Here is a 16,975-nt window from a genome sequence, read left to right on the forward strand (position 1 = left end):
TCCTCCCTCCCTCCTTCCTTCCTTCCTTCCTTCCTCCCTCCCTCCCTCTCTTCCTTCCTTCCTTCCATCCCTCACTCTCTTCCTTCCTTCCTTCCATCCCTCACTCTCTTACTTCCTTCCATCTCTACACCCAGTGTGGGGCTCAAATCACAACCCTGAGATCAAAAGTTGCATGCTCTACTGACTGAGCCATGCAGGTACCCTGCTGTTGTACATTTTCTAATTTGATCGTGACAAGATTCATAAGAAAGAGGCAGGTCAGGTATTATTCTCATTTTATAGATCAGAAAATAGGAGTTTCAGGGCTAGTAATATTTGATAAAGGTCAAGTGGTTTAGATAAATGGCAGGGCCACAACTATGACCTGGTCTAGAATGACTCAATGTTACCTATGATATTATCAGTATTATCTAGGATAACAGGAAAGATAATATCCTCAGAAGAGGTTTTACAAATATATGAAAACAAAACTAAAAAAAAAACAACCTGATATAGGCAGCATTTTAATGTCTTTTCATCCACAGTGAGAGTTGTTAACCCAACTTTTAATTCCTAATATAAACTTGTTTTTTGCATAAAGCATTATCCTTTTGATATATTGCTAGATTTACTTTGTTAACATTTTATTTAGGATTTTTGCATGTATATTCATGAATGATACTGTTCTGGGATTTTATTTTTCATAATGTTCTTATAAGGGTTTTTCTGGGATCATAAGTTAAATTGGGGTATATATTTTTTTCCTAATCTCTGAAAGAGTTTGTATAAGATCAGTATTATTTTTTCCTTGAATTTTTGCTATAATTCTATAGTGGAATGATATGGATTTGGAATCTTTTAGTGTATGTGTGGAAATATATATATATTTGTAAAAGATTTTGTTGTTAAGTAATCTCTACACCCATTGTGGGGCTCAAACTCACCACCCTGAAATCAAGTGTTGCATGCTATACCAACTGAGCCAGCCAGGTGCCCTCTGGAATTATTTTTAATTGTAGATTTCATTTTTTTTCAAATAATTACAGGACTTTTCAGATATTTTACATTTAAGTTCATTCAGATAACAGTTATTAACTGAATTTGTTTGAATTTCATTTAACAAAACTGCATTTTGAACTTTGAAATCTTAATGCTAGATGTCATTTAAGGTGTTTTTAAACTTTGTTAAAGTATACATAACATTAAATTTACCATCTTAGCAACTTTTTAGTGTACAGTTCAATACTATTTAAGTATATTTACACTGTGTGCAACTAATCTCCAGAAATCTTTTCATCTGGCAAAATTGGAGCTATACCCACCAAGCAGTAATTCCCCACCCTCTCTTTACCCCAACCCCTGGCAACCACCCTTGTATTTTTTGTCTCTGAATTTGACTACTGTAGGTATTAATAAGTGGAATCATATAGTGTCCTTTTGTGACTGGTTTATTTCACGTAACATAACGTCCACAAGGTTCATCCATGTTGTAGCATGTGCCAGAATTTCCTTCCTTTTATAAGGCTAATGTTCCATTATGTGTACACACCACATTTTGTTTATCCATTCATCCATCAATGTGAACAAAGGTGTACAGTTATTTCAATACTTGTCTATGGCCATACCACCCTGAATGTGCCCGATCTCGTCAGTTATTTCAATACTCTGAATTCTTCTGGGTAAAGTAGAGTTACTGGGTCATATAGTAATTCTCTTTTTAATGTTTTGAGGAACCACAATATTATTTTCCATTTTACAGTTATACCAACAGAGGACTTTTCAAATTTTATATACTTTCATGTATCAGTAACTTGTATTTCTCTAGTAATTTACCTGTTTCACCAAACTTGAAAATTTATTGACATGTTATGTCTTCAGTATCTGTAGTGATAGCATTTTTTTCCACTTAAATTGATCACTTAAGCCTTTTTCTTCTTCTTTTTTTCTTCCTCTTTTTTAAAAAACCAGTGTTGCTTGGGTGGCTCAGTTGGTTGAGCATCCAGCTCTTGATTTCCACTCAGATCATGATCCCAGGGTCTTGGGATTGAGCCCTGCATCAGGCTCTGCACTAAGTGTAGAGCCTGCTTAAGATTCAGTCTCTCTCTCTCTCAGCCTCTCCTTCTCTCCCCCTCTCCCTCTTCCCCTCTCTCCCTCTCTCCCTTGCTCCCTCCCTTCCTCCCTCCCTCCTTTCCTCCCTTCTCCCTCTCTTCCCCATCTCTACCTCACTCCTCCACTTGCTCTCTAAAATAAAAATTAAAAAATCAGTGTTTGTCAGCTTTATTTATCTTTTCAAGTAATGTTTGAAATATTGATTTTGTACTTTGTTGATACTTATTACTGTATTGATCCTTTATTGTAGTGTATCCTATTTTATGGTATTTTATTCATTTGTTCTTGTCCTTATGTCGTACTTTGAGTTTAGTACTTTGCTTTTGGTCTCACACACTTTGAGTCTGATTTGTGTTTGTTCATGCTCATCTGGGTTTATGTGATTGCTCTTCCCTTCTTTCACAGGTACCGTTTTTTGTTTGTGTGTCTGTTTGAATGAGGAGAGTACGTTGGGGAAAAAAAAGTTGAAGTGTTAGAAATGATAGCATCTTTTACTACTATTATTATCAGCTGTACTTAAAATTGTAATACACTCATATTGACAAGATTATCAAATGCAGCTTATAACAGTGTTACTCTTTTTTTTTTTTTTTTACCCTTTCTTTGGCAGGACCCGTTGGGGCCCAGCCCCTACTCATGGTGCCCAGAAGACCTGGCTATGGCACCATGGGCAAACCCATTAAATTGCTGGCTAACTGTTTTCAAGTTGAAATCCCAAAGATTGATGTCTACCTCTATGAGGTAGATATTAAACCAGACAAGTGTCCTAGGAGAGTGAACAGGTAAGAATCATGAAGTCATGGAGATTATTTTGCTGTTGGTATTTCTTTGCTTTAGTAATTATGTTAATGTTTCATATATAATAAAAAAGATAACCGTTTGACCAAGCACACATGGTAATTTGTTTTGAAATTGTACTTCAGAGGTGTGATGTTGGGAAAAATCTACAAATAACCTTGAAATTTTCTCATTATAACATGAGCTCACATGTTTTCTCTGTGATAATAGAGAAGGTCTAACTCCTTTTTATATGCTATTGAAATCAGACTAAGCGTCTTTTCCATTGCTATTGGTTAACGTTTGTGCTTTCTTTTTTCTCTCCTTTCCACCCTACCTTATTTATCCCTTTAAGATGATGGGATGGTAACAGTAGTGGGTAGATACAGTGGTTGTCATGTTTCCTGCTTTCTGTTCTGGTACTCAACTCCTGACTTTCCTTCTTCTTATATAGGAACAAATACATATGATATAGAAATATGTATCAGTCTGCTTTCAGTAAGCCATTTCTCTCACCTCCCTCAAATGTACGTATGTACGTACATAACTGGGGTGTTAATGTGTACGTATGTATATACGTGTATATATGTATATGTAAGATTGTGGTTCAGGTAATAAGGGTATATAAATGGAACTTATGACATGGTGTGCACCATGAAGGAGCTTCTAAAAAAAACAAAACTGGGGCTCCTGGGTGGCTCAGTCAGTTGAGTGCTCAACTCTTGGTTTTGGCTTAGGTCATGAACTCACAGTTGAAAAGTTCAAGCCCTTAGTTGGGCTTCATGCTGGCAGTGTTGAGTCTGCTTGGGATTCTCTGCCTGTCCCCAACTTACTGTCTCTCTCTTTCTTAAAAAAAATAAACTTTTTAAAAAATCAAAGCAAAACAAGACATATGGATAAAACACTTAGAAAACAGTGATACTCATCAGCTTAGTATTTTGGTTTATATTATCAAATATCCCAGCCTTTTCTTTTCTTTTTTTTTTTTTTAAATATTTTTATTTCTAGGAGAGAGAGAGAGAGAGACAGCATGAGCAGGGGAGGGTCAGAGAGAGAGGGAGTCACAGACTGAAACAGGCTCCAGGCTCTGAGCTGGCAGTCAGGACAGAGCCCGACGCGGGGCTCGAACCCACGAACTGCGAGATCATGACCTAAGCGAAAGTCAGACGCTTAACCGACTAAGCCACCCAGGCGCCCCTATCCCAGCCTTTTCTTATTCAATAAGTATTATTAAGAGTCTTCATTTAAAGCAAATCAGAGAACTCTAGATGCTGGCGAGGATGTGGAGAAACGGGCACCCTCCTACACTGTTGGTGGGAATGTAAACTGGTACAGCCCCTCTGGAAAACAGTGTGGAGGTTCCTCAGGAAACTAACAATAGAACTCCCCTATGACCCAGCAATAGCACTGCTAGGAATTTACCCAAGGGATACAGAAATGCTGAGGCATAGGAGCACATGTACCCCAATGTTCATAGCAGCACTCTCCACAATAGCTAAAACATGGAAAGAGCCTAAGTGTCCATCAACAGATGAATGGATCAAGAAGATGTGGTTTATCTATACCATGGAATACTACATGGCAATGAGAAACAATGAAATCTGGCCATGTGTAGCAACATGGATGGACCTTGAGGGTGTTATGCTGAGCGAAATAAGTCAGGCAAAGAAGGACAAATATCATATGTTTGCACGTATAGGAGGATTAGGAGGAACTTGACGGAGGAACAAGGGGGAGAAGAAGGGGTGGAAATGGTGGGGGAAAGGGAGAGAGGCAAACCATGAGAGACTCTTGAATGCTGACAAAAACTGAGGACTGAAGGATGTGGGGGGGAGGAGGGACGGGCATGGAGGAGGGCACTTGTGGGGATGAGCACTGAGTGTTATGTGGAAACTAATTTGACAATAAACTATTTGTAAAAAAAAAAAAAAAAAGAGTCTTCATTTAAGACATAGCTGGTTCTTGCTACCAAGAAATTCATCATTTAAGGGCTCCTGGGTGGCTCAGTCATTTGAATGTCTGACTTTGACTCAGATTATGATCTCCCAGTTCATGGTTTTGAACCCCATGTCAGACTCTGCGCTGACAGCTCAGAGCCTGGATCCTGCTTCAGATTCTGTGTCTCTTTCTCTCTGCCCCTCCCCTGCTTGCTCGCTCTCTCTCTCTGTCTCTCTCTCTCAAAGATAAATAAACATTTAAAAAAGGGCACCTGGGTGGCTTAGTCGGTTAAGCGTCCAACTTCAGCTCATATCATGATCTCGCAGTCCATGGGTTAGAGCCCTTCATCGGGCTCTCTGTTGACAGCTCAGAGCCTGGAGCCTGATTCAGATTCTGTGTCTCCCCTACTCCCCCTGTCTGTCTCTGCCCCTCCCCTACTCATGCTGTATCTCTCTCCATATCTCTCTCCATCCCTCAAAAATGAATAAATGTTTTTAAAAAATTTTTATCTAGATAAGACACATAAGAAATACAAAGTAAATGAGCACGAAGAGACTTTGCCATAACATGTAAAAAAAAAAAAAACATCATATGAATGTAATAATGTGGAATGCAGAGTTCTTTCTGAGGTCATTCTCCTACTGTAAAATTTATTTAACTTCCTGTAGCCTACAGAATGACATCCCAAATTTAGCATAACATACACTTCTTACTTTGGCTCTAATCTATATCCTTTACCATGTTCTGCAGTCTTACCTGGAATGCCCTGTCTGTCCTTATCTATATGGCAAACTTCTATTATGTTTCAAGATACCCCTTTTGAACTCTGTAGTCAGAGGTAGTTCATTCTTCTGTGGCTTCACAGTAGTTGGTGTACAATCCTGTTATAGTAGTGTATTGTGGTTACTTGTTACTTTCCTCTTCTCACAGTATAACATCTTCATGAAAAGGAATACTCGTTTTCATTATCTTTGTAGTGCTGATAATTAGCTTGATGATTGGCACATAATAAATAGTAGAGTGAATGAAAAGCTTATAAAAGTAAAATGAGATGAGCATGATGGTGCGGGGCAGGAAAGAGAACTGGACATTATAAAGGGCTATGTTTGCCTAGATAGAGATTTTCAGTGCCCTACCCTTTTCTCCTAGAGAGGCTAGTCTTTGTCCTAGAGTCCTTCCTCTCTCTCTTTTCTATCTTTCTGCTAGCCATGTGCTTATGGGGACCTAACTACCTTCATGCCATACTCTCAAATTCCCTTTTTCTTGTTTTTCAAAACTGGGGTGTTAATCTGTTAATTTGAAGGATAATCCTGGCCCTTTTGGTTGATGTCTAATATTTTATCTTATTTTTTTAATGTTTATTTATTTTGAGAGAGAAAGTGAGCATGCACTCAGGAGGAACAGAGAGAGGGAGAGAGATAATCTCAGGGAGACTCCACACTGTTAGAACAGAGCCTGACTTGGTGCTTATCTCTGGGAACATAAGATCATGACTTGAGCCAAGATCAAGAGTTGGGTGCTTGGGGTGCCTGGGTGGCTCAGTCAGTTAAGTGTCCAACTTGGGCTCAGGTCATGATCTTGCGGTTTGCGAGTTTAAGTCCCACATCTGGCTCTGTACTGACAGCTCAGAGTTTAGGGCCTGCTTCAGAATCTGTGTCTTAAAATCTGTGTCATAAAAATTCTTTCTCTCTGCCCCTCCCCTGCTCACACTCTGTCTCTCTCTCTCTCTCTCTCTCTGTCTCTCTGTCACTCTCTCGAAAATAAATAAATAAACATTAAAAAAGGTTTAAAAAGAAAAGAGCTGGATGCTTAACCTACAGAGCCACCCAAGTGCTCCATATTTTATTTTTTAATAAACTTTTTTTTAAGTTTGTTTATTTTGAGAGAGGGAGAGAGAGAATCCCAAGCAGTCTCTGTGTTCCACATTGAGCCCAGTGCAAGGCTCAGTCTCACAAACCATGGAATGATGACATGAACCCAAATCAAGACACTTAACCAACTGAGCCACCCAGGTCCCCCTGATGTTTATATTTTAAAAAGACACTTATTAGTCTAAGTAAATCTTTTTAACTGGTCTAAGGCAGATATTTCTTTTTATTATTATTAAACTTTTTTTCTTTTTAAAATTGAGAAAGAGAAACTGTGGGTGGGGGAGAGGGGAGGGCAGAGAGAGAGGGAGAGAATCCTGAGCAGGCTGTGCACTGTCAGTGCAGAGCCCTTCGAGGGGCTCGATCCCACGATCCTGATCATGACCTGAGCCAAAATCAAGAGTTAGATGCTCAACTGACTGAGCATTGGTAAATATTTCTCCTAAGGCAGATATTTCTGAACTAATTTCCTTACTATTGTCTTTCCCCCTTGCCCTGCCCAAAAGAACAATCCCTAATTTTAACAGTATATAGTAAAGAATTGTTGTTGGTTATTTATTAAGTAGGAGAATCATATGATGAAAATGTTAAGAAAACAAAATTGCTTTAAAGACAAGATGGGTTATAATTGAGAGGATAATGGGAAATGGAGGCTTGGAGCTTAGAGAGATGTCAGCTGAGAGTTTTAATTTTTTAGAGGAATTCTGAGGGACTAGTGTAATATTAGGTAAAAAATATCATTTATTAGGTTTGTTCCTTCTTCTATTTAACTTTTTAGTTTTGGTAGGGAGGAGGGAGTTATTTGTATATTATGTAAGTGTATATCAAATTGGGGTACCTGGCTGATTCAGTCAGTACAGCATCTGACTCTTGATCCCGGGGTTGTGAGTTTAAGCCCCATGTTGGGCATGGAGCCTACTTTAAAAAAAAAAAAAGAGAGAAAGAAAGAAAAAGAAAAGAAATTAAATACATAGAATTTCACATGTGGATACTCAACATATTGGTTAAGTTTGGGGAAAAATATATGTAATAATTTGGTGGGTACATTCTGGTTTTAATTTACTTCCCTAATTATATTTTGTCTGTTGGGTTGCTTCTTGTCTTGTTATGTTGTTTGCCGGTAGGAGTAAAGCATCTGTAATTTAGATGTTTCCAAATGGAAGTTTTTTATCCTGTATCTTAATTTGAGTTTTCATAGGAGCTACAGGATTTCTTTGAGAGTCTTAAAATTATATAAATCAACTTTATTCTTTGTTTCTTTGTTAATAATAGTGACTAGATTTTATGAGTATCTGCAAAACTTACTGCCTTTATTCCTTCAAAAGATTAGCTTTTATCCTCACTTTTGCAATATTACTACATCACTAGTCAGTTAAAATTGTTGGTAGGCTTCTGAAATTTGTTCAGTTCCTACTCTTCAACAGCTAGAGTTCAAGAAGTTAGAAGGAACTAGATTCAACTAGACAGTTCCTATTCCATATTAGCTCAACAGATAGGGGCCAAAACGCTCCAGTATTTAAATCAACACATAGGAGGTTTTTCTTGTCCATATGCCACATGCTCAAATATTTGGCACCATGGCATTAATCATAAAAGTAGAATGATGGATTGTAGCCAAACAAGTTTCCACTTTAGTCAGAGGAGTTTTCTTGGACAAAATACCCAGGAAATGCTCGTGAGTCATTTTGTGAGTCAACTTCTCTACTTTAGATTTTCTATCTGTTGCTTGTTTTGTCCTTTCCTCACCCCTTTAGGCTATGTGTGTGTTGCTTTTTTGCCAATTTAATGATTTTGATTGAAAATGATCATTTGGCAAGAGCATGTTTGTTAAGCAGATTTTAAATATTTCCAGTTTTTTTAAGTGAATGGTCTCAATAACTAAAAATCAAATATTTTTAGAAATACTGACCTAGAGTATAAATAAATTCCTTAACAAGGTTTTATGCTAGTTTGTCCAATTGCTGAATATGTATTGGGATAAACCTCAAATAGATTGTTGTGTACTCACTCAAAATCATTAAGTAGTGAAGTAGATACATGGGAAAAATTGTATCAAAGCATGATTATAGCTGTAAGATCTGTTACTGTTAAACATGAATAAAGATTTGAAAGAATCTTAAGATAGTATTAGATTGTGGTTGAATTTTTTTTGGTTCAGTTTTCTTTTATAAATGAAACATTATCTTATAGTCATTGTACTATTATGATCACTGTTACTCTTGTTGTAATTCATGATATAGTACAAAATATTTGTGCATATTGCATATAGTTGTGTAATATTGATGATTGAATTTTAGAAGGAAAAAAAAAATCTGTATTGATTCCATTTTGGCTTTTAAATGGAAATCTCAGATCAGAGTGTTGGAAAGAACTCCCTTTCTGCTGTTATTAGGAATGTCACTGGCACAGTGTTGTAATTAAGTAATATGCCAAGAGAGGGACATACTTTTTTAAAATAATAACTTCATTTGTATGAAATTCATATGCAGTTCACTCAAAGTGTATAATTCAGTAGTTTTTAGTATGTTCAGAATGCAACCATTACCACAGTTAGCTTGATAACTTTTTATTTCAAGTGTTTATTTAAATTTTAGTTACTTAACATATACCACAGTCAAGTTTTAGAACATTTTATCCTCCCAAAAAGAAACCCCATTACTCCTTAGTAGTCACTTACCATTGCCTAACCACCCCTACCCCACAGCCCCTGCCAACCACTAATCTACTTTCTATCTCCACAGCTTTGCTTTTACTGGGTATTTCATATAAAGGGAATCATATGATATGTGGCCTTTTGAGTGACTGACCCCTTTAACTTCACACATTTTCAAGGTTCATACATGTTGTAGCATGTATCAGTACTTCATCCCTTTTTATTACTGAAAATTACTCCGTTGTATGGATAGTTTGTTTATTGATTCATCAGTTGATGGACATATGAGTTGTTAGCACATATGAATAATGCATGAACATTTGTATACAAGATTTGTATGGACATGTGTTTTCATTTCTTTTGGGTGTATTGCTAAGAGTGGAATGATTCGGTAACTGTTTAACCTTTTTAGGAACTGCCAGGCTCTTTTCCAAACTGGCTGCATCATTTTACATTCCCATTAGCAGTGTATGATGATTAAAGTCTCTGCATCCTTGTCACCATATGTTATCTGTCTTTTTATTATAACCATCTAGGAGTTTTAGGTAGTGTCTCATTATTATTTTGATTTGCATTTCCCTGGTGGTTGATGATGTTGGGCATGTTTTCAGGTACTTACTGGCCATTTGTATATGTTTGGAGAAATGTCTATTCAGGTTCTTTGCCCACTTTTAAAATGGATGTTTTGTCTTTTTGTTACTGAGTTGTAGGAATTCTCTACATGTATAATTAAAAGTCCCTTATTAGATAAAAGATGTGCAAAAATGTTCTCCTTTTCTTCATGTTGCCTTTTACTTTCTTGATGGTGGCCTTTGAAGCACATTTTTTATTTTGACGAAAAACAATTTTTTTCTTTGGCCAGTTGCCCTTTTGGTGTCGTATCTGTAGATATGGTTAAAAGGATTTAGAGAATATACACCAGAAAATACTGCTGGTGAAAATCAAACAATTGTAGTTTTGAATATTTAGCTATCTTGGGGAAACTGTACCATACAGTATATGTCAGTTAATAAACAAGTTTTATTTTCCTTGTTAATCACTTGGAAGATAGGAAAGCTAACAAGTGGTGATTATTTCAAGTCTCAAGAATTCTTGTTTTGTAAGTTTATTTATCTTGAGAGAGAGAAAGGGACAGAGGAAAGGGGGGGAGAGAGAGAGAGAGAGAGAATCCCAGGCAGGCTCTGCACTGCAATACTCAAACTCACCAACTGTGAGATCATGACTTGAGCCGAAACCAGGAGTCAGCCACTTAACCAAGTGAGGCACCCGGGCGCTCCTCAGATCTCAAAAATTCTTTTAAGTGGCATCCAGATAAGTTACTCAGTAGTATTTAGTCATCTAGCTAATATTTCTACAACATATTTGAAGTTCAAAGATACTTTCATAAGTAAATATATTTCTAAACATCAGGGGCTAGAAGGTAGGATTTATTTCTAGCATCTATTTGTGTAGATTTCAATTACAGTAACAACTGTTTAGTATTCAGTTATGGGTGTGACATGATTTTTTTATTTTTAGTCTGCTGCATTTTTTTTCTTAAATTGAGTTAAGTCAGTTTAAACCAATTATCTGAGGTCCGCCTGGGTGGCATAGTTGGTTAAACTTCCAACTTCAGCTCAGGTCATGATCTCATGGTTTGTGAGTTTGAGCCCTGTGTCAGGCTTTGTACTGACAGCTCAGAGCCTGGAGCCTGCTTCAGATTCTGTGTCTTTTTTTCTCTGCCCCTCCCCCGCTTGCACTTTGTCTGTCTGTCTCTCAAAAATAAACAAACATTAAAAAAAATTTTATTTTTATTTTCTTTTTTTTTTAAATGTTTTATTTATTTTTGAGAGAGAAATAGAGACAGTGTGAACAGGGGAGGGTCAGAGAGAGAGGGAGACACAGAATCCGAAACAGGCTCCAGGCTCTGAGCTAGCTGTCAGCACAGAGCCTGGTGGAGGACTTTAACCCACGAACCGTGAGATCATGACCTGAACTGAAGTTGGATGTTTAACCAACTGAGCCACCCAGGTGCCCCTTAAAATTTTTTTTTAAAAAGTAAGCCAATCATCTGAATTTACTATATAGTTGTACCAAGGTAGAATGCTGTTTGGTACTAGATTAGAATATATGGACCCTCACTGGAATTACAATTCTAAATTCTGCAGTAACTTAAAACTTAAAGGTCATTTTAAGGTCACCCCTGTTGTCATTAACTGTTTAACTTACTGTGCCCCTTTTTTGTAACATACAAAAGATACAAGATACAGTAAGATACAGTATAAAATAAGATGATCCTTGCTAGAAATTCCATAATCTGTATGTAGTGAGAAATCCTGTGAGTTGTGCATTATGTGCTGTGATGAAAGAGTAATGATTCCTGCTTTTAGTTGGGGAGGAAGATGGGATATATGACATGGTATCGAGCTAAATAGTGGAGCAGGAGAAAGAATAATCCATATAGAGCGAACATAGCAAAAGCATGACATATTTATATAACAGAAATAGACCAATATAAACAGAGTAGCTCAAGTCTAAAAATTTAGCCAAAGGGGAAATTATGAAGGGTCTTAAATCTATGCATGCTAAGGCTTATGAATTCAGAAACAGTGAATAGCCACTGGAGGCTTTGAGCAAATGAGGAACATCTATAGTTAAAAGCATAACTAATGACAGTGTGGCAAATGAATTAGAGAAGAGAAAGACCAGAGTTTAGAGAACATTTGGAAGGCTGTTGCAGTAGTCTAGATCTGTAGTCTTCAAATCTTTGATTACTCATCCCCATTACTTAAAATATGTTTGACCATGGACTGAACAATAAGTAAATAAATGTATATTCACACACATTGAAAGTTTTTAACTTTACAGAAACATACTACTGTCCTAATGTATTAGATAACTATAGAAAAATTAAAGGTGGGAAACAATATTTTGAAATAAACTGTTTAAAAATGTTTACTAATTTGAAAATTTCAGATTAATACACCAAAACTCTGATTGAACATATGCTATACACTTGAACAGAAATAAGTTGCAACATGCTGAAGTGAATGAGAATTCCAGTGTTAATTCTTTTTTTTTTTTAATTGAAGTGTAGTTGCATACAGTGTTATATTAGTTTTAGGTATACAGCATAGTGATTTGACAACTCTATACATTATGCTGTGCTCATCAAGATAAAAGTATAGTTATCATCTGCCACAATACAGCATTATTACAATACACTGTTAACTCTTATATGTTGCAGAAGTCCTATTATTCTCTTAGGGTTTCTGGTGTGCCATATGTTATATCCAATCATATGACATGGAGTAAGGGACAATACTAGTGTTGATCCATATTCATGAATGTTAATAAATCTTAATTTCTAAATAATAGATGAAAATTAAATACTTCTTTTTTTCCCCCTCATACTCCAGCAAACCCACTAGCACCTCTGATACCTACTTTTCTAAGTTAGAGGTATTGTTTGCTAAGACTTAACTACCAGCAGTGACAATGGTGATAAAGGGGAGGGTTTAGAGGTAACATTTGGAAGAAGAATGAATAATTTAGTGTAGAAGGAAAGGAAAGAGAGATTTAGGTGTGGAGGGAAAGGCTTCATAATTCCTAGTTTGTGCAATAATGATAACCTTCACAAAAATACAGATGCTGAAAGGACCAAGTTTTTAATTTCCTGTTTGAATATTTGGAGGTTGAATTGCATAAGAAACATGAAAATAGAGGAGTTCAATAGATTATTGGAAATAAGTGTCTAGAGCTCAGGAAATCAAGATAGAGATTGAGATTTGAGGTGTGTTAGCATATAGGTGATAGTTAAAAGCTGGGCGGTGGAGGGGGGGGGAAGCTAGGGAAAATGTACAGAGTCAAGATTGAGAATGGATTTCTAGGGATTCTGTTATTTAAGGTTTACCAGTGTAGACACTTAGATTGGAAAGGTAGGAGAACCAAGACAAAGTATAGGACTGTAATAGCTGAAAAGAGACCATATTTTTAAAGAAGTCATTGGTGGCCTGAGGGAGAAGTATTCTAGAAAAGAGTTGTTAGTATAAGCCAGCTTGAGTTAAAAAATGATTTTTCAATCTAAAGTAATCTATCAGTTATCTGTGACGGCTAGAAATTTACTCCACTGGCTTAGCTAATGTGGTTACATAGATTATGAAAGAATTCACACCAATGTGAAATTATCATGAAGATAGTTTATAGTAAAATGCTCTGGTGTACTACAGATTTTATATTATCAAATACTAAAAATTTGACCTAAAGTACAACCCCTTCTCTGCTCTCTTTTAAACTTTATCTTGATGCAGAAGTATTCATTTGGCTACCTTCTGTCTTACTTAGGAGTTATGAAGATAAACTCAAGGTTGGAAGAATATAAGGAGAGACTACCAGCTGTTTTAGTTGTGTTTTATAAGCAAGCCTCTGGGTGATTTTATCTTCTTGTTAGACCTGGCAATCTTCCTTCTTTCTGTCTTTACTATAGTGACAGATTAATTTATTGTAGCTGTGAATACTAAATTAATGTGAATAGTCACTTTTGGGTGAAAATATTTCATGGTTTCTATAGACTAGAATAATATTTCCCATTCTATCTTTTGGGAGCAGAGAATAAGAGGTGCCTAGAAATGAGAGGAAGGTGGGTCTCTGTGAGCGTACAGTAACAATTAACAAAAATAATTTCTTCTCCTTTTTACATTAAAATTTCCCTCTCCTACCATTTTTCTGCTGTATGAGTCAGGTGGTAAAATGGAACTTACTGAAACCAATATTAAATTTTACTTTACAGTCTGTGCACCAGAGCATGATGGAGTCAAAAGACTTGGTACCAGAATGTAGGAAGTGGTGGTTGAGGTAAGAGTGGGAAAGGTAGGCTGTAGCCCTTTATAAGACCTAATATACTCAGGTAGGTTCCATTTTTGTAGTAATCACCAGATATTAAGGATTTTAAATTCTATCCTGAGGTTCTAAAAAAAATGTATCATATTATACTCTGCAAGAATTCTTTCCTTCTCAGACAAAGGTTATTAGTAAAAGGAAGCCACTAAAGATTGGTTAGAAGTTCTTCTCTCTCTTTACTCAGATTTTCTTTCCCAAATTGCCTATCTAAAAATTGCTTTGGAAGTTAAAATATTTTGTGTCTTGGTTATTATAAACTTACTACGATTTACTCTTTAAAAAAATTTCTTTGTGTTTGTTTATTTTTGAGAGAGACAGAGAGAGACAGAATGTGAGTAGGGTAGGGGCAGAGAGAGGAGTCACAGAATCCTAAGCAGGCTCTAGGCTTTGAGCTGTTAGCACATAGCCTGACACGAGGCTTGAACTCAAAAACTGCAAGATCATGACCTGACGTTTAACTGAGCCACCCAGGTGCCCCCCGCCTTTCTAATTTAAAACATTTAACATTTTATTTTTATTTTCTATACTACAGTTTACTCTTAAATGTTGCACTAAAATTTTTACATTTGAACAAAAGATCCAAGGATTCTTCCCATTGTTCTAATAAAAGACAACCTCACATAAGACAAAAAACAGCTCCACAACTATGATATAGAGAAAATTCGGTTCACAGTTTATGTTAATTACCAGAACTTATTCTTTGGATTAGTGCATTGTGCTGTATCTGTTTGTTGTTTGGAAGACTTCAGTATTTCAATATAGTTTTGAAGTATATTTATGAGATAATTATGCTTGAATTTTTAATTAAAAATAGTATATGTATTTGCTCCCCCCTCCCCCAAATTGCTTTCACTAATATCCCATATGGTCCCTGCAGCAGCCTGTAAACTATTAGCCCATTTTTACTGATGAAGGAACTAAAGTCAGAGAGGCCAGGTAACTTTCATAACAATTTAGTGGCAAAGTGGGCAAACTTAAGTCTACTTACTTCTCCTCCAGTGCTTATGTTACCATATGTTGCAAAGGTTTCTCAAATTGGCAGTTTCCCAGTTCATACTTTCTTCACAGTACAGTGAGCAACTTTGCTGCTATAGCTGAATAGATGACTAGATAAAGTACTATTTTAGAGTTTTTTTCTTTAGTTCCACATGCCTATCTGAGGAACATTCTTTTTTTTCTCAAGGTTTATTATTTTTGGGAGAAAGAGAGAGAGAGAACATGTGAGCCAGGGAGGGTCAGAGAGAGAGACAGAGGATCCGAAGTGGGCTCTATGCTGACAGCAGAGAGCCCAATGTAGGGCTTGAACTCATGAACCATGAGATCATAACTTGAGTTGAAGTCGGATGCTTAACTGACTGAGCTACCCAGGCACCCCTGCCTGATGAACAGTCTAGTACATTGTCCTTTGCCACAGTATCTTTGAGATAAGTGAAAATTTGCAGTTCCTTGATTTGTCATTTTGTTAGCTTGCATACTAAAGTTTAATTAAAACTCTAAAGTGGTGCCTTTAGAGTGGCATACTCTCTCTGACCCTTCCCTGCTCACGCTGTCTCTGTCCCTCTCAGAAGTAAATAAAAAAAAAACATTAAAAAAAAAAAAAAGTAAAGAGACCTGATAATAAATGATGGTCCTTATAAAAGCTGATTCCCTTTGAAACATAGGTACATAGGTTTTAGTAATTATAAACTTAATACTAGTTTAATGTCAGTGTTTATGGAATTCTAACACCATTCTTTTAAGGCTTTGAGAGCTTAAATTCAAATCAATGTTTAGTGTAATTATTCATAAAGAAATTTTTATATCTGATGCCATGGTAAAATCTGCAGTGTTTCATTATTTGGTATTCCCCTAGTTAAACTTTACTATTAGAGGAGATTGCAGACATTATTCATTTCAGTCTTCTGGTTGGTGTGTTCTAGTTGGTATCTTCTATGACATAACTGCTCCTCGAACTGTTCTAGCAAAGATGAACTCAGGTACTTTATAAGATAGTGTAATCTACTTGGGAATAATTCTGGTGGTTAGGAAATATGGGAAATTTTTGTTCCAAAGTCTCGCTTCTTATGTCTTTCCAACTATTTGTCCTAGTTCTATCCTTTCAAGGAAGATAGATTTTCTGCTTAGTTTATCACATGACAGTCCATCAAAATAGCCAGAGGTTTCTATAATTTCCTATGAGTCTTTCCTATTCTGGACTTGAAGTCCTTGATTTGATTTATTTATACTCATGTTACATGAATTTCTATCAGGATTACCTTCTTCTGGTTATATTTCATTTTTTTAGGGTCTTTTTTAGGGTCTTAAATTTTTCCAAATTGAACAGAGTACTTAGAATGTGAAATGACATATAATATTTGATGGAATGGTTACCTGCTTTATACTGGGATACTTAAATATATGCAACCTTATTTCATTAATTTTGAGGAAGCTACATCCCACTATTAGCTCATTCTGGACATAGAGTCATCTAAAGCCCCTTAACACAAAAGCAGTGAGTAAGTTCACATCCTTTAATCTATTCTTATTGCAGTTGAGCTTTTAATCATAAATGTTTAGATTTTACAATTGCCCCTATTATATTTCATCTTCATTGAGTTCACTGTTTTAGATTTTTAGTAACTTTTAACATGCTAATTGGTGTTTAGCATACTAGTCTTGTCTCCCAAGTGTGTATAATTTGAGGGTTTCTTAACTAACAGATACTTTATTATTACTGTATGTAGGGCACTAGATATATTTCTTTTGTTATGGTATTGATAGTTTTTTTTGAAGG

The 16,975-nt window shown here is 36.2% G+C and overlaps 1 protein-coding gene across 3 annotated transcripts in view; it reads left to right on the forward strand.

Moving 5' to 3' along the window:
• Positions 1-16,975, forward strand: part of LOC120244908 (protein argonaute-3) — a 127,465-nt gene that overhangs the window by 22,302 nt on the left and 88,188 nt on the right. For 2 of the 3 annotated variants that reach the window (XM_039251692.1, XM_039251693.1), the window contains exon 3: positions 2,699-2,870. In XM_039251692.1, the coding sequence (XP_039107623.1) occupies positions 2,699-2,870 (172 nt within the window). Of the gene's footprint in view, positions 1-2,698; positions 2,871-14,092; positions 14,158-16,975 lie in introns of those variants that run through there. The other variant, XM_039251694.1, reaches the window with a different exon arrangement.

Source organism: Hyaena hyaena, unplaced genomic scaffold (assembly GCF_003009895.1).
Source record: "Hyaena hyaena isolate Hyena2069 unplaced genomic scaffold, ASM300989v1 scaffold_397, whole genome shotgun sequence".
Lineage (NCBI taxonomy): Eukaryota > Metazoa > Chordata > Mammalia > Carnivora > Hyaenidae > Hyaena > Hyaena hyaena.